The 22,048-nt window shown below is 41.7% G+C and overlaps 1 protein-coding gene across 2 annotated transcripts in view; it reads left to right on the plus strand.

Moving 5' to 3' along the window:
* The first annotated feature begins 6 nt into the window (after positions 1 to 6).
* Positions 7 to 22,048, plus strand: part of F5 (coagulation factor V) — a 40,922-nt gene continuing 18,880 nt past the window's right edge. Inside the window, exons 1-13 of one of the 2 annotated variants that reach the window (XM_081859246.1) lie at positions 7 to 189; positions 3,391 to 3,482; positions 7,555 to 7,677; positions 8,995 to 9,207; positions 9,611 to 9,754; positions 9,859 to 10,080; positions 11,571 to 11,736; positions 13,153 to 13,330; positions 13,903 to 14,005; positions 15,426 to 15,637; positions 17,331 to 17,481; positions 18,725 to 18,937; positions 19,790 to 21,767. In XM_081859246.1, the coding sequence (XP_081715372.1) occupies positions 17 to 189; positions 3,391 to 3,482; positions 7,555 to 7,677; positions 8,995 to 9,207; positions 9,611 to 9,754; positions 9,859 to 10,080; positions 11,571 to 11,736; positions 13,153 to 13,330; positions 13,903 to 14,005; positions 15,426 to 15,637; positions 17,331 to 17,481; positions 18,725 to 18,937; positions 19,790 to 21,767 (3,968 nt within the window). In that variant the 5' untranslated portion in view covers positions 7 to 16. Of the gene's footprint in view, positions 190 to 3,390; positions 3,483 to 6,968; positions 7,090 to 7,554; positions 7,678 to 8,994; positions 9,208 to 9,610; positions 9,755 to 9,858; positions 10,081 to 11,570; positions 11,737 to 13,152; positions 13,331 to 13,902; positions 14,006 to 15,425; positions 15,638 to 17,330; positions 17,482 to 18,724; positions 18,938 to 19,789; positions 21,768 to 22,048 lie in introns of those variants that run through there. The other variant, XM_081859247.1, reaches the window with a different exon arrangement.

Consider the following 22,048-nt stretch of genomic DNA (forward strand, 5'->3'; position numbering starts at 1 on the left):
CAACAAATCTGCATCAATGGGAACTGGTGCCATGGCCCTTGCCTACAAACATCTTCTCTTAATGCTGCTGGGCGTAGGCTGGCCAGGTCTGGAGAATCCTAATGCGGAAGCAGCTCAGGTCCGAGAGCACTACATAGTGGCTCAGGTCGCTAACTGGAGCTACAGTTCCCAGGCAGAAGACCTGTCCAGGTAACTAAATGTGTGTAGCTTATTTGGGGTTGTAGTTGGGTGTAATGGGAAGGTGAGGTTTCCCCACCCCTGAAGAATGGGCTGCTAGGGTAACCAAGATAAATGTTAGTTTTAAGTTGCTTCCAATGGTGTGACTTCTAAATTGCAGTGATTTTTCGATAGATTTTCTGCTAGTGTTACTCATTATTATTTTCATCTATCTATCGTTGGCTTTCAGCATTTTGCTGCTTATTCACTTTTTACCACATAGCATAATGAAATTTGCTCACATGAGGTTTCTTTCTGATATACTAGTTTGTTAAGTGCAAGGAAGTTGTTTCCTTGTAAGCAAGAGAAGATTCAGACTTGCAACGTCACTCCCAGCTGCAGCCTGAGTTGTTAAAATGTTGTTCTTGGACTTTGTGATGTATTTTCTCGTTTGGTTTTAAGTAGCTTAATAATAATAATAATAATAATAATAATAATAATAATAATAATAATAATAATTTATTTATACCCCGCCCATCCGGCTGGGTTTCGTCAGCCACTTTGGGCAGCTTCCAAACAGAACACTAAAGTACAGTAACCTATTAAACATTAAAAGCTTCCCTAAACAGGGCTGCCTTCAGATGTCTTCTAAAAGTTTTCGTAGTTTATGGTTTTGACTGTGTATGTTCATAACTTCTTTGTGCCATATCGGAAATACAGTACTACCTATTAAACAGGGAGAAAGAGAGGAGATGTGCAGGCCATCACGTCTGCTGTCCTATCTAATTTCAGCCTTAGACTGGTTTGCAATGCAAATATAATCCTGTGCTGGTGAGAATGTCCATTTCATCACTTGTCCACGCTTATATGCCAACGAAAGGAAAGAGAGAGCCTCAAGGGCCCCTTTTAACTTTTTATGTAAAAATGTCACAAGACATTCCCATACCTTGAGAATAAGAAATGATGCTCTGCTAGCTTCTTAGGCAGGTGGAGATTTTTATTTTTATTTTTTTGTCCTGGCTTCCTTCCTGGGCGTATCCAGGATTTTTGTTAAGGGGATGCAGGACTTGGTAGGGGGCAGGACTTTTATTGGGGGGAGGGTCAGAACTGATGTGATTGGTCAGTTAGTTAAGTATTTCTATTGTTTTACTTGATCTAGGGTGCGCAGCTGCTGCCTCCGCCCCACCTTGGATAGGCCCATAGCCTCCTTAAAAATATTTGCAGCCTCACATTCTCAAATCTTTGTCCTGTAGGCTAAACCCACAGATCAGTCACTTACCATTGTAACTTGCCTTTTGGACTAATGTCCTGAGCCAGAATGTCATATGCACTCGGATGCACCTATGGAACGCCCACACATTCTGGGCTCACTCTTGAATGACTAGTTGAAAAAATGCACTCAATAGTGTTGAATCTGTGAGGCAGGTTCTGCCATTGGGCACTGTGAGAACAGGACTAGATGGGTTCTTGGCCTGCTCCAGTGGGGCTGTCTGCATGTTCTGTCTTCTTAAAAAATCTCAGCTTTTCTTTCGAAACAGAGAGCAATGTTAAATCTGAGTGTGTTGTGGCAGCTTTTTATAAAGGCTCAGGAATTTGAAGGGTCTCAGTAAAGCTTCTAATGAAGCACATATACCTGCCTTCCTGATTTGCTCCTATTAATCCTCCACACATTCTTGCTTTTGTGTACATCTCTGAGGCTTATTCCATTCAAGCCGGCCCTAACACAGAGTTGGAATAGATTAGGATATAGTAAATTCTGAAAAATAACCTTATAGTTTATTTAGTGGTTTTATTGGCCACTCTTCAGTTAACAATAAACTAATAACTTCAAAATTGCAATAAAGCACAGCAAAACAATGTAGTGTAAAATTGGGCAACAGATATTGGTTATAATATAGTTATGGAAGCATGGGAATAATTATGGAATACAGATGCAGTCATACCTCGGGTTGCGAACGTGATCCGTGTGGGAGGCACGTTCGCAACCCGCAGCGTTCGCAGCCTGAAGCACCGCGTCTGTGCATGTGCGTGACGCGATTCTGTGCATGCGTGTGATGTCATTTTGCACGCATGCGCCGAAACCTGGAAGTAACCCATTCGGCACGATCCGCAACCTGAAAACGCACAACCCGCAGCGTTCGTAACCCAAGGTATGACTGTATAAAATTTACAGCATGCTATGGTTTAAGAGAAAACTGTATGAAAATGTTATATGGATGGTATCTAACACCAAGAAAACTGGCAAAAATGTATAAATAAAAAATGAATAAGTGTTGGAAATGCAAAGAGAAAGAAGGTACTTTCTATCATACGTCTTGCAGTAAGGTTAAAGCTTACTGGGAAATGATATATAATGAATTGAAAACAATGTTTATAATAACATCCGTTAAAAAAACAAAGCGGAAGTTTCCTTCTGGAAATTATAGGGGCAGAACTACTGAAACAGTATAGAAATTTATTCATGTATACAACTATGGTGGCAAGAATGTTATTTGCCCAAAAATGGAAAGAAGAAGTCCTGACAAAAGAAGATTTGATACAAAAACTTATGGACTATACAGAAATGGCGAAACTTACCAGAAAAATAAGAAATCAAGAAGACAAACTTTTTATTAAAAATTGAAATGGTTAATTGAATATGTACAAATAAATTGTAAACAGATATGGACATTGGCAGGATTATTGTAATAACCTGCAGTTCCATAAGAGTAAATAATTAAAGTAGATGAATAAAAGAATAAGTTAAGTTAATTTAGAATATGCAGCAAATGATAAATGTAAATTTAAGGAACCACAGAAAGAGGAAGAAGGAAGTCGAGTTTTGAAATGTTAAAATGACTGTAAAGTTATTGAAATGTATATTACTGAAAACCACATTTTTTTAAAAAAATGTAGTGTAAAATGCCCATGTAAAACCTCTTCACACATTTTTAAAAGACCAGAGGAAGAAGAAAAAAGTGCTCACATGGTGCCAAAAAGAAAATGAGAATGGTGCCAGGCATACTTTTTGGGAGAAAAAATTCCAGAGATGGGGTGCCTTTACAGAAAAGGCCCTGTTTCCTGTCTTTGTTTCAGCAGGTGGCTCTGCTGAGAACACAAAATGTGTTTGGTACACATGTTGATTTCTGCAACTGTGCTTAACCTGCATAATGTATTTTACAGCATAGAGTTCTTATATGTATCTTCCACACGGAAGCTATTTCCTGTGATAGTTTTAAGACTCTTCTATTTCAGATTACCAAAATCAGATCATCTATTTAAGAAGATTATCTACAGCGAGTATGAAGCAGATTTCAAAAAAGAAAAACCAAGAAATGCTCTATCAGGTAAACACGGCATGATTTTCAGATATTGCTGGTGACATTTTCACAGCATGGTATAACCTCTCTGCTGTCATGAATCCAAATTAACAACATTTTAAACCACTACAAGTTTATTTACCCATTTAGGTCACAATCCAATGGATGTTCCTGAGGTTAGAGGATAAAGTAGATTTCCCTCCTTGGCCTGCAGTAAGGCAGGTCTGCAGACAGAGGCGGGACATCCTATTTGCAGAGAAACCACGACTATCCTTGCCACTCAGCCACTGGTACTCTGGTGGTGGGGTGGGTCAAGGGAGGTTTAGAAGCCAAAGTCCTCTTATTCCCTAGACATGGCCCCAAAACAGCGTGGGTGGGGAGAGTACATCTGCCCTGGAGTTGGCACACTGATCTGGGACAAATGGGGAGGTTAAAAAATAAAATAAAAGAGTAGCCCCAAAATGAATAACAAAAAACCTAGAGAATCACCCTCCCACCTGGCCAACATGAACCCAGTAGGGCTTTGGGTGCGCTGCCTCTCCTCTTCCTTCCTATGGGTCTACTCTACCCTCTTTGAATGCTTGACTCAGCTGCTCCTTACTTAGCTGGCTGGAGGCGGGGGCACGTTATAGAAACTTCTGACTTTTGCCTGCCTGGAATGCAGCCTAGTGTTCAAGGCATGAGTCACATCTGCTATGACCCTGCCCACCTTTTGCCCCTGGCCACACCCAATACTGGCATACGGCCCCTAGAAACTTGTCCATGAGGAATGTGGCCCTCAGCCTGGAAATACTCCACATTCTTTTTCTAAGTTTTAGAGGTAGAGGTAGGTGGATCCTGCTGCTCTTTCATATCCCTGGCCACCTGCTTGCAGAAGGCAGGTGAACAGGTAGCGACAGCAGTGAGAAGGAGCATGGCCAGGAGACGGTCAGTAGTCATTTTTTCCAAATTACTCTGTTCTTCTCCTTGCACAGATAATTAGATAGTTTCCACTGTCCCATTAATGACCCCAGATACCAAAAATGCACTTGTGCAGAACAGCTAACTAGAAAGTGACTAATCATTTCAGTAACTAGTGTTGTATCGCTGACTCAAAATATACAAAGGATGCCTAGCTGTTGTTCCTTTCAATGTTATTTTGCACGTTGCCACAAAGACTGAGTTGTGGCTTCCTTCTTTCACTTCCACATTGTTCCAGAATTTCCTGCATGACACACAAACTCTTCTACAAATTTTAATGATAAATAAGTACAGTGGTACCTCAGGTTACAGACGCTTCAGGTTACAGACTTCGCTAACCCAGAAATAGTACCTCGAGTTAAGAACTTTGCTTCAGGATGAGAACAGAAATCATGTGGTGGCGGCGTGGCGGCAGCAGGAGACTCCATTAGCTAAAGTGGTACCTCAGCTTAAGAACAGTTTCAGGTTAAGAATGGACCTCCAGAACGAATTAAGTTCTTAACCCGAGGTACCACTGTATAGTGGAGTGGCTGGGTATTTGCTTCACCCCACTGAAACATATAGGAAAAAAGAATGAGTTTACAAGGTGGGTTTTGCATATCATTTCCCACTGAAACTACAGATTCCTACAGTGCTGTTTCAGTGGGAGAAAGGGTCTTGCAAAACATGGCACCCTGTTGCATGCCAGTGTGCCTTCTCTTCCTAGCGGTTGGCTTGATATGATAAAACAGAACCAATGCCAACAGGTCATTATTGTAGTTTCTAACAATAAATAAGACAGTGTACATCCACCCATTTGCTCTGCACATGTATGCTCCCACTGCATAGCATTAGTCAGAATCAATCTTTCCTGTATCTATTCTGCCATTTCTTATGAAATACTGTGTTTTGATGCTCCTCGCCCCCCAGTCTCAATCTGAATTGAGAAAAATAACAACCAAGCTGTGTGTCAAGTCAGTAATGTGTACGGAGCCCTAATACAAAGTTTTCTACCACACTGACAAGAGTGGTCTAATATTGTTAGTTGCTTGTACCTCTGTTTTGTATGCAATTTTCCTTGTTTTTAAGTGACTAGGTTTTTCGGGCATTCCTTCAATGTGTTGGTAGGGTGGGGTGGGGAGAATTGCACTGGAAGGCTCAGCCCCCTGCCTGGCCATATTCATTAGAACATTAACTCTTCAGATCATCCCTCACCATAATACCATGTGATTACATATAATCATTTTTCAGTCTCTTTCTTTATTAAGACGTTGATTAATTTCCCTATTCATTAAATGTCTCCCAATATCTTCCTACATCTACCTGCAAAACAATTCAAGATTAAGTAGAATTGCCATGCTTAGCCAATTCTCTTTTCATGCATACAGTGGTCACAATGGATTCTACCAGCTTATTCTTTTAAGTGTTCTGGAACGAGTTTCAGCTGCATAAGTAGCAAATACTTGTTCTATACCAGAGCTTTCCAAACTGTGTGTTGTGACACGTTAGTGTGTCGGCTGCAATGTGTAAGTGTGCCACACGAAGGAATTAGTTTAACCTCCGGTTTGATAGTAAAACTGAATTACTGTGTCACCAAATGATGCAAAACTGAATTACTGTGTCGCGAAATGATGCATGTCTAAAAAACGTGTCACCAACATGAACCATTTGGAAAGCTCAGTTCTATACAGTGGTACCTTGGGTTACAGATGCTTCAAGTTGCAGATGCTTCAGGTTACAGACTCCACTAACCCAGAAATAGTACCTCAGGTTAAGAACTTTGCTTCAGGATGAGAACAGAAATTGTGCTCCGGCGGCACGGCAGCAGCAGGAGGCTCCATTAGCTAAAGTGGTGCTTCAGGTTAATAACAGTTTCAGGTTAAGAACGGACCTCCAGAGCGAATTAAGTTCTTTACCCGAGGTACTACTGTATAGCAAAATTTAGGCACAGGCATTTTAAATTTAGCTAGGCCATAGGCTCAAAAGAAAATGGAGTCATCAAAACCATACCCTCCAACTTTTACTAACCAAAATCTGGGACCCCTCCACCATGCTGTGGCTGCATGCCCTCCACCTCCCTTGCCTGCCCAGGCTGCCTCGGCCCTCTGCCACCACTGCCATACCTCCACCTGCACTGCTCATCCTCCCTGCCCTCTCGCTCTGCTCACCCTCCCCACCTGTGCCGCTCAAAAATGACCCTAAAAGAGAGCAAAAACAGCAGAAATGGCGTCTAGCAATTCCACAAGCTTTTGCAAGCACAATCCTAGGAGCCCTTGCACTGGCTGTTGAGGCCTGTAGAGAGTTGGAATTTGAGCAAGGAGGTTTGGAGGGAGCAATTGTGGTGGAGTTTGGTGGATTTTTGTTTTTGTTTTTAAGGGTTTTCCAATGGTTTCCAGAGGTTTAGATGGTGTTTGCAGGCTTTTTCAATGGTGTTCCCAACAGTGAAACGCCCATTGTTCTAGGTGCATTTCTGCGACAGTGAATTTCATTAGCGTGAGCAGTTTCTGAGCTCTGGGCGCAGTACTGCACCTAAGATTTGAGACTGAAATAGCAGAGGGGAAGGAAAAGAGGACCTTTTTCTGCCTCCCCATGTGCAGCCTCTCTCTGAAGACTGGAGAAGAGACCCTCTTAAGAATATTAGGGGGCTGGACAGGGGAAGGACCAGACCATGTGAAAAATGAACATAATATTTTAGGTGTGGTTCATTCATTCTTCAGCTTTGTATTCTTTTTATTAAAAAATCTGCACCTAGACTTTCCGTTTTAGCACCCATAACCTAGGTTTAAGGTGCCATTTAGCTCCTAGCTTTCATATCTCAGTTTCTAACACTGTTTCCCAATATAAGCAATTTCAATTAAATGTGCGGTGCCTTGGAATGAAACCCCCAGGAAGATGGGGAGTTGTCTGTATAAGCATAGCTATCATCTTCTTCTTATGTCACAAGTGAGCATAAAACTCAATTGCTGTTCTGAATTTATTGGAGGAAGGTTGGTGTGTGTTAACAAATAATAACATTCCTGCCCTAAGGAATGATGGTGCATTCTAATAGCCACTTGTGTGTGCAAGTTTGTCTCTCAGTGAAACACAAGTCTCTTTTTCCATGTTTTGTATTTTCGGGATTTCTCTTTCTCTATTTAAAAAAATATTATCATTTTGGTAGGGCTTCTGGGGCCAACACTACGTGCTGAAGTGGGAGATACACTTGTCATTCATTTTAAGAACCTGGCTAATAAACCACTGAGTATTCACCCACAAGGCATAGCGTACAGCAAACATTCAGAAGGTAAGTGTTGGTAATGTGACTGTGTTGCCAGATATCTCGGTGACGATCCTTTCATATTCCGGGCTTCGTCAGCCATCAGGACCAGCCAACCAGAGCTCCCATTAGTGGAAATATGACTGTAATGGAAAACTTAAAGGACACACCAGTCAGGAAGCTAGACGAGAACGTTGTTATTTCTTTTAAACAAGAGCAAATCCATAACAAGAAGCTTCAGCCTGTCCACTCAGATATAATGAAGTCAAATGCCACCTAGTGACTAAACTATATAACAACATCAGAAAAGCTAAGGTCTGCCTGATTTTGATCAGATCCACAGCTCTTAGAAGGAAAAGTAGAAGTGGATATACTTTAACCTGGCTTAGGGGTAAACTGCAAGTGCAAAAATTTCAACATTTTAAACAATGAGATATATTTTGTTGGGCTTCACGAGGAATGTTAGATCTGTGCCCTCCTGTATTTTGTACTAGGCATCAGCCAGTGACGGACACAAGTTGTTGTTTTAATTGCAAGGGATAATGATATCAAATTGGTGTACCTGACCCCCAGAAATATATTGTCATGCCTTTAATATTTAAATAGCGGCATATTAAATAGAACTAATTCTTCTAGAATGAGCTGAGAAGGAATATCCATATGCCATTTGCATAAGTAAACGGAAATATGTTCTTCCAAGTAATTTCTGCAAAAGAGCCCTCGATATACAATGGTAGAGGAGAATGGTAAACTGAAACAAGCTGGCAAGTTTCAGTTTGCACAGCAATAGCAAATAGTGCCAGGCCCCTGCAGAGCTTGTCCCCAAATGACTGGGAAGCAGGGGGTGTTCTTGGTATGACAGCCAAGTCCAGCAGGCCTCTGGCGCCCCTCCCTTCCAGCTGGCTTAGCCCTCCAAGGCCCAGGGCAAGTGTACCCAGCTGCACCTCCCCCACCCCCACCGCGCCTGCACGGGCCTATGTAGGGCTATCTGGGAATAAGTACCTGTTCTCCTGTACCGTATGTGCATGTACTGTCCCCAGGCAGGGCTGTATAATAAAGGTTGATAGATTGGAGGAACCTGTGACCCTCCAGATTTTATTGGACTGCAACCCCCATCACTCCCAGCTCGCATGGCCATGGGCAGGGAGTGATGGAAATTACAGTTTAACAGCATCTGAAAAGACACAGGTTCTCCATTCCTGGTATAAAGAGGACATTAGACTCAGCATGTATATGGATAGGTGGGTGCATGTACATTTATTTATTCATTGCTTCATAAGGGCACTGTTGGTATTATTATGTATGAGTAATACATGGTGAATCCTTGCTTCCCTGCCACTGAAGGTTCCTCATATTCTGATAAGACATTGCCTATCGAAAAACTGGATGATGCTGTGCCTCCTGGAAAAAGTTATAAATATGTGTGGAAGGCCACTGCAGGAACTGGACCACGGGAGGCTGATCCTCCTTGCCTCACCTATGCCTACTACTCACATGAAAACATGGTGCAAGACTTCAATTCTGGCCTTATTGGTGCCCTGCTAATATGTAAAAACGGTAATAAAACATTTAGGTTGAAGAAACCAGCAAGTGTTTCTTGGGGATTATCTGTAATGTCCCTTCTTCCCACACATGCATTCCTGTTTATCATCTGCCTCAGCTCCTTGGCCTCTGACAAACTAGGCCCTTTTGACAGGAATAATTTCTCTTCTAGCAGGCCCAACTCTTCAAGACTCAGCCTGCCCCCTCATACTTTGGTCTGGCTAAGGTGTCCCCAGCCCCATAGAGTTGGTGCCTATGCTGGGAGAGAAACCCTAGAGAGCTGCTGTCAATCAGTGTCAACAGTAATGAACTTGATGGGCAGCTTCCTAGGGGTCCTTCATTGTCTATGTCTTATTTGATAAAACACTTTGTCCCCCCCTCCCGCCCCAATGTCTGTGACAGCCTCTTCTTCTTCTAGGAAGCCTGCATGAAAATGGAACACAGAAATTTTTTGACAGGGAATATGTGCTGACGTTTGCTGTGTTTGATGAAAGCAAAAGCTGGCAAAAAGGATCTTCCCTCATGTACACCATTAATGGCTACGCTAATGGAACACTGCCAGGTACGTATATCCTGTTAACCTAGATGGATTTGCTTGACTGACTGCCATTATGGTACAGTGATTTTGAAACAAAAGTTTCCAACTGCTGTTCTTTTGCGTTTCAGATGTACAAGCCTGTGCTTACCATCGCATTAGTTGGCATTTGATAGGGATGAGTTCTGCACCTGAGATCTTCTCGGTCCATTTCAATGGGCAAACCTTGGAGCAAAACCACTATAAAATGTCAACGATCAACCTTGTCGCAGGAGCATCAGCAACAGCAAAGATGTCTGTGAGCAAGACAGGAAAGTGGCTCATATCGTCCCTTGTTGAAAAGCATCTGCAAGGCAAGGAGATCTTTCTTCAGCAGGCATTGGTGCAACTGCAGCCTTCATTACCTTCTCTCATATAGCAGTTGTACAAAACATGCAAAATCATCTTAAAGCAAAGTTTTACTAGATTAGCCAATGGAGGCTGCTTTTAACTCATGAGGAAATATTTTAGTAGGTGAAGCTGTGAGCCAAGAGCAACTTCTTTATTTGTTGTGACCAATTTGGTTCTGATGTGCCTGTAATAGAGAATGAAAAAATAAAATATTAAGAGACGTCTTTTTCTTTTAACAATAAGCAGTAGTTTTTGTTTCTTAAAGTTATCTTCTGCTGTCTTCAGTGTCTCAACAATGCATTTACATTGAGATTATCATAATATGCTCATTTATGTACATTTAGTTGATTAAAACCTATATTAAGCCAGTGAAAATGCTTTGTTTAGTTATCTTAGTTGTTACTAACTATGCAGAACTATCACTTGTAAAGACATACTCTCAAAATAATTTTTGCACCTGTACAGCTATTAGTAGGAAGAAGCTGCATGGATTTATTTAGCATCCTGAAGAAAACCCAAGCCTGTCCCTATGAAGACATTGTTTAATTTTGTTAAAAGTATGGCATTGTGAATCATGAGCATAAGCATAAGTCAGGTCTCCAAAAGGCTCTGTCACACTCCAAAGCAAACAAGGCAGTATTGAATTGTGCCGTTCCTTGAATGGAAAGAGTCTTCCCATTTGCAGAAGAGGTTTTGATCTAGCGGAGTCCTCTGCTAAAGGAAGAAAGGGGGAGGCAATGTCCACAGATTCTCCCCTTCCCCTGCAACCCCCCATGCCACCTCCCACACTATTCTGGAAAATCCTCCAACCTGTTCTGAGGAAGGTGGGGCCCCAGAAGAGAGGAGGAATTGATGAAAATCTCACCCTGCCTTCTGTTAGTGTAGGGTAACCACTGTATCATATACCTATGAGCCAGTGTGGTGTAGTGGTTAAGAGCAGTAGACTTGTAATCTGGGGAACCGGGTTCGCGTCTCCGCTCCTCCACATGCAGCTGCTGGCTCACCTTGGGCCAGTCACACTTCTTTGAAGACTCTCAGCCCCACTCACCTCACAGAGTGTTTGTTGTGGGGGAGGAAGGGAAAGGAGAATGTTAGCCGCTTTGAGACTCCTTAAAGGGAGTGAAAGGCGGGATATCAAATCCAAACTCTTCTTCTATGGATGCAAGGGCACAAATGGATTCCACATACTGCTGCGTGTTTCAAGATGCATTAACATGGCTTTGTTATTTATACCTTAAGAGAGTAATGAATGGCTCATAGATTCTTTTTGCTGGCTAAAGTGGTGGAGATTTTGATCGCAGCAGGAGACAAATGTACATCTTTCAGAGGTCTCTAGTAAAATACATATATAATAAAATCTTTAACTTCCACCTGGTTTGGCTGAAGGGAAACAAGAAAATCCCTTGGGCATGCACGTTCCTTTACAACTAACAGTCATGATCTGTCTTTCCAGCTGGAATGCATGGTTACCTCAACATAGAAGACTGTGGAAATCCAGACACTTTAACGAGACATTTATCCTATAAAGAAATACGGATGATTAAGGACTGGGACTTTTACATCGCTGCTGAAGAAGTAATCTGGGATTATGCTCCGGAAATTCCAGACAGTGTTGATAGGTAACGTGATAGAATATGTTGGTTGAGGGGTGTGTATAGACTGGATAAGGTTCTCAATTCTTAGGCTCCATCCAAACGAAAGATTTAAAACAGTCTCACACCACTTTAAACAATCTCAAAGAATCCCGGGAAATGTAATTTGTTTAAGTGTGCTGAGAGTTGTTTTACTGTTTCCCTCACAGAGCTACAATTCCCAGGGTGGTCAATCCCTCTTCCCAGGAAACTGGGAATTGTAGCTCTGTGAGGGGAATAGGGGCCTCCTAACAACTCTTAATACCCTTAACAAATGGCACTTTTAAGGATTCTTTGGGGGGAAGCCGTGACTGTTTAAAGCAATGGTTTTTTCCCAACTGGAACTCACCTGAACTCCGTTCTGGCACCTCTCCTATATTAGCAATATAGGAGAATAATGGAGGCATTCATAGTGAGTTCCAGTACCTCTTTTTTCCTAGAAAAATCGCACTGGCTTAAAGTATACATTAAATGTACAGAGCAGATAAGACCTTAGAACACTTAAATTCTAATCTGCTTGGTTAATTTTAAATGCTCTGGTTCTACCACAATTCATCTCCTTGGTGACGTTGACAGGTGAGAGAACTAGTTTGTGAGATAGCTTGAGGGGAAATTGGAGCAGCAATGGCAGTTCTGTGGGAAACTTGGTCAATAAATAGCTTCTATTTAACTTGAATCAGTATCAGACCACTGCAGATATAGCTCCATCGGTATAGCATGAGACTCTTGACCTCAGGGTCATGGATTCGAGCCTCACATTGGGCAAAAGATTCTTGCAATGCAACGAAATGGGCCAAAACATCTTTAGTGGTATTTAACATAGTTTTACTCTGAATTGATCCCCTGAAATTAAGGAACATGACCAAGGCTGCATTCACGTGACAATTTATTCTGTTCTCCTTATGCTTCACTGACTGTTAATTGCTGCATTGTGCCTGAGCTTTCACAGGATATAAAAGCCATTTCCAGAAATATAGCAGAATATACAGCAAGTTCAGCAGTCATTTTGGTGTTATTTGCAAAAAGATTTCTTTCTGGAAGTAATACCAAAATGGTGCTACCATATATCCAGAGGTGGTTTTTATGTTATTTGAAAGCTCAAATATAATGTGAAAATAGCAGTTTGGTAACACATGCAGAAGAACCCTTTCATTGCTCTACTTATTCCTGCCTTTTTACTGGGGTTTTGTTGGGTTGCTACAATGCATATAATCATTTGTGTTAATGTAGATTTTTCTAAATAAACATTTCCACCCACATAGATGTACTCTCAAAAGAAATAGATGCCTATCTTCCCATTTACAGATCTTCTTTCTTTTCTTTTCTTTTCTTTTCTTTTCTTTTCTTTTCTTTTCTTTTCTTTTCTTTTCTTTTCTTTTCCCAATTATTTTCCCAATTTTAAAGGAAATATAAAACTCAGTATCTGGAAGCATTTTCCAATCACATTGGCAAGAAGTATAAAAAGGCCATATTCAGACGATATAAAGATGCCAGCTTCACCAAACGCATAGACAATACAAGGGCCAAACAACATGGAATTCTGGGGCCTCTTATCAGCGCTGAGGTCAGAGATAACATAAAGGTAAGTACTGAACAACAGGTATAAGGACAGAATCTAAAATTTCATTTTATTTAATTCACGCATAGGACTTACACTATATGCATTTTGACTATCCAAAATTTAACATCTGTATTTATATTGAGTTGCATCCAACCGAAGCTAATTGTACTTGGGTCCTGTTGAAATCTATGGGTCTTAACTTAGTCATGACCAACTTTTCACAATGATTTCGGTGGAGCTTAAGTGCCACTAATTTAGGCTGGACCCAACCCACTGTCTCCCCTATGCAGTTCTGTGTTGATGACAATCCTATGCATAAAACATGTTCCTCCATGAGTCTTATTAACCAAATAATTTATCCTGCAAATACAGTTGCTTCTAGAAATTATTTATTAGTTGCATTCCTCCAGTTGGTTTTATGGTTATCCTGTACATCCCTCTGGGTACAGTTAGTAGAAGAGTATCTTTTTATTTTTTTAAAAAAACCTATTATTATTGTTATTGCTTCAGCTTCTACTACTATTATTGCAAACGTCTTGTATAAAGCATTGTTGCCATACTGAACACATATTCTCCACCTACATTTTAAACAGATTGTATTCAAAAACATGGCCAGCCGACCCTACAGTATTTATGTGCATGGAGTTACACTTTCAAAGGATGCTGAAGGAGTTGTTTATCCTTCTGGTGCCAAAGGTTGGTTATTCATTACTTCTGCCTAGATTTCCTCCTATCTTTTTTATGGTGGCTAATACACACACACACACACACACACACACACGAATGTAATAGCTTCCTTAGCAGTTCAGTTGATAGAGGTGTTCCTGTTGTCATTTTCAAAAAGCTTTTTTTTAAAAAAAAAAGAAAATTAAGATCATTCCTTTTTAAAGGGTTTCAAAGCTAACTGTAAAGTCAGTAGCATCCAAGGTAAAGGTAAAGGGACCCCTGACCATTAGGCCCAGTCGTGACCGACTCTGGGGTTGCGGTGCTCATCTTGCTTTACTGGCCGAGGGAGCCGGCGTACAGCTTCCGGGTCATGTGGCCAGCATGACTAAGCCGCTTCTGGCGAACCAGAGCAACACACAGAAACACCGTTTACCTTCCCGCTGGAGCGGTACCTATTTATCTACTTGCACTGTGTGCTTCCAAACTGTTAGGTTGGCAGGAGCAGGGGCCGAGCAATGGGAGCTCACGCCATTGCGTGGATTAGAACTGCCGACCTTCTGATCGGCAAGCCCTAGGCTCTGTGGTTTAACCCACAGTGCCACCCGCATCCAAGGGTACTTCGAAGAGGAATGGAAAGCTGAAGAAATTAACTGGCTAATTGAGGACAGAGCTGGCCCCGTCATGACACAGAGGGAAGTGGCCACCTCATATGACGGATGCTGGGGTGGGGCAGTGGCAGCAACCTCCTGGCCATTCTTCCCTGGCCTCACACCCCTCCGCCATTCTCCTCTGCTGAAGGACAGAACTGTGTATTCTATGTTTTTCTGCTCGAGGCAAAGGGCAAGACAAGCCTCCCTGCCCTCCCCATTCCATATACAGAAGCAGAAAAAAAATGTATTGAGATGCCTCCTATTTCCATGATAAATGGCTGCAGAATTATTGCAACAGAATTAATTTTGCTTCAACTGGACTTCTGAGATGCCCCAGCTCTTTTCTGTTATAAGAAGAGAGCTTGTAGGTGTTAAGGGTTGTTGTGCCCAGAGATCCTGCTTGAAGGCTTCCCATGGGCGTCTGGTTGGCCACTGTGAGAACAGGACGCTAGATGAGATGGGCCATTAGCCAGATCCAGTAGGCTCTTCTTATGGGCGGGGATTCCCTAATTAAGGAAGTGATGTAAGCACAATAGTCCAATGGGAGAGGCATAGGAGAGAGATCCTGATGGTTTCCACTCTGCTTCTTTCTCCTTCTGCATGTCAGAATAAAAGTCATACAATATGTGAATTCACACCTTACTCCAGAAAAAGAGATGTGTTTCAGGTGTAGCAGGAAAGAGCACAGAACCCGAGTGTCTGAAATGGGTCTGCAGGCAGTGTTTACACAATGTACAGGGTAACTGCCATTTGCTTCTGCTCTTATCACCTTACTCCGTTTATGTCCTTATTCCATCCAGAGAACAGCACTGAGGGTAAACTAGTCCAACCAGGGGAAATTTACACATATCGTTGGACTGTACTCGACACAGATGAACCTACAAGCGAAGATCCTCAGTGTCTCACCAGATTTTATCATAGTGCTGTTGATATAACAAGGGATATCGCCTCAGGACTTATTGGACCACTTCTGGTTTGCAAACGCAAGGCACTCGACATGAAGGGAACACAGGTACTGTCAAGTATTGCAAACTGAGAGAGAAAAGATGGCGGCCGTAACACTGCTATCTCAAGGTTCTGAGGCAGTATGCCTTCAAGGGCTCATCCACACTTTGCTTGTTCTGTTCCTGGAAAGCCTGGTTCTGAGAGGTTTTCTGTTTGTCCCTGACTTTCTAGGCATGGGTGTGAGTGGGAAACAGGATTTTGAACCAGATGGTTTTATCCAGCAGTGCTGCTCTTAGGCTCTTGGGACCAGACAAATTGTGAATGCATCTTTTTGTCATGTAAACAGCACCCATGAAGAAGCATGAGCAGCCACAGGACTGTACTGGGGGTGTATGGAGATGGAACAAAATCCCCTCTCCAAGCTACTATTTGCATTTCAAAGAAGTCTCATGCAAAATGCCTGGACGAAAACATTTTTGCCTGGCATTGGAATGAATGTTTTGGTGCCACATTACCTCCTATGGACCAGGGCATTAGATATATAGATTGCCATAGATCAGAAGACTCCCTCATTGCCACCAGCCTTATTTCATATGGTGGAGGAATGCAGAGGAAGGTCTCAGATGATGACTGTAGTGCTTGGGCAGAGTCGTGTAATACTTTTTTTATAGATAAGCACCAACCCTTGGATTGTGCCTGGAAAAAGATTGGTTGGTAGCCAGTGTGGTTCTTTAAATACTAGCAAGATGCATCCTGCATAACCAGATCCATTTCGCACAAAACTTAGCCCAGTGGCCTGCTTACTAGCACAGGTTTCAAAGGTTATAAGGGCATGGATAACAGTGGCCAGGCTGCCTAGAAAGGTGCCATAACCTGAGCTAATGAAAGGCACTTTATGCCATAGAAACCACTGAATCCAGCAGAACTCTCAAACAATGAACCTAGATCTTCAAGAGGAATTTGACCCCATTCAGACCAGGTTGAACCCTACCTCCCGGGTCGGATGAACAATTTATCTGGAATGAGTTTTAGTTTATTTGTGCTCTACCACTCCATTACTGAACCCAAATACTGGTTTCATTGAATCTGATCAATAGTCAAAGTAGGGCTGAGTGTCTTCTAGCGAAGGGGAGAAATTGATTAGGTTTGCATTTTAATGGGAAACTATCAAGTTTGCCCTTCCTGAATCAATATATGAAATGAAACACAGCTCTTCTTCAAAATTTGCACTTCTTCAAATTATGCCATGCAGCAATCCAACCAAAAAAAGGGGTACAAAAATGTATATATTAGTGAAAACAATGCTAAAATGCATTCTGTTACACTTGGAAAAATACTTATGCTAGGCTAAATTGCATACAAATGTGCCTATTAGGAGAAATATGCACAAAATGCCTATGAATTTTCATGCAAATCTATGCAGAAATGGGACAAACCAAACTAAAGATTGGAAAGGTGAGAAACTGAGAGAAATAAAAATTGACTGATTGATTCATCTCTTATATTATGAATATACACTGATAACATCTGCCTCTCTGAATGACTTGTCTAAGCAACTTAATGTAGATATTAAATACTACAGGAGACCATGCCACTGGATTGATAGGTAGGATTGATAGGTAGGAAAGGAATCACCATAATTGTCTAGAATTCCTAGACAGCCTGTCCAGGTTTGAGATTCATTGTTTTATAAGTCAGAATGGAGTGCAGAGGGCTCTGGTATGCAATCAGAAATGATGGCATGTCTTAATGCTTTCCAGAATAAGGCTGACGATGAGCAGCAATCACTCTTTGCCGTCTTTGATGAAAACAAGAGCTGGTATTTGGAAGACAATATCAAGAGATTCTGCAGCAATCCCTCCACTGTTAAGAGAGATGACCCCAGATTTTACAAGTCCAATGTCATGCACAGTGAGTAGAAACCTGACCCAGCATTTCACTAAGTATGTGAGAGCTCCACTTCAGTAGCATGAAATAAAATTATGTGGGTGTTTTTTTGTTTTGTTTTTAATGGAAGAATAACATGCTGTTTCCATAATGCTTGACTGTTTGATGGCATTCACTACACTACACCAATACAATGCTACAAGTTACATAGAAATAAAGTGATAGGCGGCAAAATTCAACATTGTACCACTTGAGAAGAGGGATCATATTGTTTTGAGCTTGTCATCGGATTGCTTTGATCAAATGTCTGGGGCAGGGCCAGCCCGGGACTTTCTGCCACTATCTGCAGCCTCTGTCACATGCAGTTCTATTTTTAAAAACTATGTTAATTATGTGGCGCTGTGGGTTAAAGCCTCAGTGCCTAGGACTTGCCGATCGAAAGGTCGGCGGTTCAAATCCCCGCGGCGGGGTACGCTCCCGTCGCTCGGTCCCAGCGCCTGCCAACCTAGCAGTTCAAAAGCACCCTTGGGTGCAAGTAGATAAATAGGGACCGCTTACTAGCGGGAAGGTACAGATAGGTAGCCGTGTTGGTCTGCCATAGTCAAAACAAAACAAATTCCTTCCAGTAGCACCTTAAAGACCAACTAAGTCAGTTCTTGGTATGAGCTTTCGTGTGCATGCACACTTCTTCAGATACCAGATAGCGGGAAGGTAAACGGCGTTCCATGTGCTGCGCTGGCTCGCCAGATGCAGCTTGTCACACTGGCCACATGACCCGGAAGTGTCTGCGAACAGCGCTGGCTCCCGGCCTCTAGAGTGAGATGAACGCACAACCCTAGAGTCTGTCAAGACTGGCCTGTACGGGCAGGGGTACCTTTACCTTTACCTTTATGTTAATTATAAATGTTTACACTACAAATGAGCCATCATATTTTTGAATGCTCACCCTGTGTAAAAAAAAGCTCCCTGCATGAAGTAACTTAGCCCAAGTTAATGTAATCTTCCCCTTGATGAGTTAGTTATTAGATGCAGTGAGCTTTTTTATGCCTGAGAACATTAAACAAAATACAATTAAATGATAAGATCTTCCTATGCAGTCAAAAGTGGTAGAGCCCAAATTTCTGCTATGTCATTGTGTGTAACATGTAGAACAGTTCCTACAGGTGTTTGTTTCATTCCTGTTATAATGTCCATCGGATCTGGAAATTTGATATGCTCCTGGTAAAGTTATATATTCTTTGTTATATTGTTGTTGTTTTTATTTTAGCGATCAATGGCTATGCATCTGATAGAACAGATATCCTTGGATTTTGTCAGGCTAATATTATTAAATGGCACCTCACCAGTGTTGGCACACAGGATGAGATAGTGCCGGTGCATCTTTCTGGCCATACTTTCCTGAACAGAGGAAAACATCAAGATATCTTGCATCTTTTCCCAATGAGTGGTGAATCGGCTACAGTGACCATGGACAACGTTGGTTAGTAGCAACCTATAAATCCTGTCCTTACAGTGGCCAATCAGATGCCCATGGGAGGCTGAGCACAGCAGCACTCTCCCCGCCTGCCGTATTATTCGTATTATTCAGATTGTTTCCCTTTTCTTTAGAGTGATAGTCTCCTTTCCCCAAGAGTGGCATTCTCCCTGACATTAGTGGAGCTATTGGGAGTGGAACAAAACCACAAAATCCCTCAAAGGCCTCATCCACCCACCTTTCTGCCTCTCTCAGATTTTCCAGGTCAGCCACCTTGGCCTCAAAGGAACAAAATTGTTCCCAGAGAGCCAGGAGCTCATTGGACCAAGGACACCGCCACCCCTGCTGGCTTTCTACCTGCCTAACTGTTTTGTGGTTCACTGAGTTACTTTATTTGAAACTTACATTTTGTTTGGGTCAAGGAAACGAGGGGCAGCGTAGTATGCCCTGGGTTTCTCACTTTGCTGCTGAACTCGCTTAGCTGTTGTAACACAAAGCCTTGATACTTTATTAGATGGGCCTCTCTGTAGCTCAGGAGTTGTAGTCCAACAAAATTTGGAGGTCCACAGGTTCCTCATCCCTGTCTTGGTGGGAGACAACATATTGCAAAAAAAATTATATATATACATACATATATATATATACATATATATATATATATATATATATATATATATATATATATATATATATTTGTAATAGAGTTCTCTGGTTCTGCAATATTGTATTGAGGTTAAGGTTTGGTGTGAATCCTTTACCACCATTTGTGAGTCACAGAATTTACATTCAGGTGTCTGAGAAAGGCAAACTGTAACTGTACAAGTAGTATGAATAATGTACATTATTCTGAATTTGCAGGAACCTGGCTTTTATCATCATGGGGTTCCCATGAGATGAGCAATGGAATGAGACTTCGGTTTAGAGATGCCACTTGTGATGATGATGATTACACAGAAAGTTATGATGACGCTTCAGATTATGCACTCGTCACATTTTCATCTGAGAAAAGTGACACAGCAGCACTCAAGGAGGAGAAAGCGGACAGAAGCATGATAAATGAAAATGTCCCTGATAACTATGAAGATCAAACTGAAGATGACTTAGAACAAGATATGTATGCTTCGATGCTCGGACTTCGATCACATCGTAATGGATTGATTGCTGAAGAAGAAGAAAAGCTGAATATCACTGCTCTTGCCATACAAGAAGAAATTGACAGCACCCGCAATAAGACTGATGGTAATGTAACACTGAACTCACATCTGTTGTTCACAAATAACAGTGATACTTCACATGGTGATAAAGTGTTGGAAAGTCCAAGCAATGCTTCGAATACAGCTGCACTTGACTCCCTCCATCCTAATTACACATCTTTGGCAAACGATACTTTGATTGCAAATATTGCTGCAGCGGTTAGAAACTGGTCCTCTGAACAAGGCAAAAGTAACCGTACTTCACGTGGTGATGACGTGCTGAAAAGTCCAAGTATTGCTCCGAATACAGCTGCACTTGACTCTCTCCATCCTAATTACACATCTTTGGCAAATGACACATTAATTGCAGATATGACTGCAGTGGTTAGAAACCTGTCATCTGAACAAGGAAAAAGTAACCCTACTTCGCATGGACCTTCTACAGAGAAGGAGCAAGAAGATAATGAAGGTGAAAAAGATACACGGCATGAAAAGAGGGAAAGGCAAGGTCTAACAGAGGCAATATTATTTGCCCTGAAAGAGATGCATGCCCTGCTGTTTCATGTACAACAAAAAAGAAATCTTTCTGCTATAGACAACACCACTTCAGATACTCCATTTATTCCCATTCCCAGTGCAGAAACTGCTTCCAGCTTAGATGCCAGTCACCTTTCACATTATCTTTATGATTATGAGGATGAAGAGGAAACAAATACTGAGTTTTCCATGCTTTCAACAAATTTACCTTTGGCTGTAGCAGAGACAGTGGAAAACAATGGTTCTGAACAAGAGTTGTTGGAAGATCAACAATATGATGATTTGACTTCTGATGGTATGTTAGACAACTTTGCTTCTACTCCCATCCCAAAGCCCACAGAGAATTTGAAGGACTCACCTCAGCAGAGGCCAAAGTGTCCTCCCAAAAAGATGGCTTCTGAATGGAATATTGTTTCTGAGAAGGTGATTTATGATACAGAAGCAGATCTCACCAAACCTGTTGACAATAAACTACAGAACAGCTCCAGAAATGTCACCTTGTATCCAGAAAATACCATGTTCCCTAGCAAGAGAAAGCAGGAGACATACAAAGCTGACTCCCAGCTTGAGTTAGGTCAATTAGAAATTAATAACAATAACAAGCAGGAAGCCCTGAATGAAAAGAGAAAGGAGAATTGTACCGTCAGTACACCTGGCACTTTCCAGAAGGCTCGGCGAAAGAAAAGAAAGCCAAGAGTCTTAGCACCGAGAACTTCCAAACCTCTAATGTCACCCAGAGGATTTGGCAGCAACCAAGCCTCCATTGAACGCAACCATACCATGCTGCCAAATGAGGTGTATGATACTTTGACACCAAAAGAGGATAAACCAGAGGTCAAATTAGGTTTTATAGGCGACGATGGGGAATATATGGAATATGAGATAGACAGCACAGTCTATGACGACAGCATCAGTGGCTCTTATGAATATGAAACAGTACACTATCACAACCCATATATAAGAGACCCCCGACTTGACAGTTATACAGCACGTAACCCAGATGACATAGCTAAGCGTTACCTCCGGACTATGAACAATGCAAACATAAGGAGATACTACATTGCAACCGAAGAGGTTCTCTGGGATTATGCGGGACCAAGAAAAAGGTTTGGATGAATTATTTCTCTCTGACCCAATTCCATCTTGCTGGCTTTAGTGCGACGCGCTAAGCAGTGCAATCCTATACATGTCTACTCAGATGCAAATCCCCCCTTGGTAATTGTGTTTAGATTTGCAGCTTAATACCTTTTAGAATACGTCAGTCTTTATTAATCGGCTGTTTTCATTTAAAGTAAATAAATAAATAAGGCCATTTGTTTCTGGGCAAATGGTTGTCCAAAGTGGCTTACAATGTAAAGCAACACATGATGAAAAGAGCAATAAATAA

The sequence above is a fragment of the Podarcis erhardii genome (assembly GCF_964252035.2).
Source record: "Podarcis erhardii genome assembly, chromosome: 4".
Classification (NCBI taxonomy): domain Eukaryota; kingdom Metazoa; phylum Chordata; class Lepidosauria; order Squamata; family Lacertidae; genus Podarcis; species Podarcis erhardii.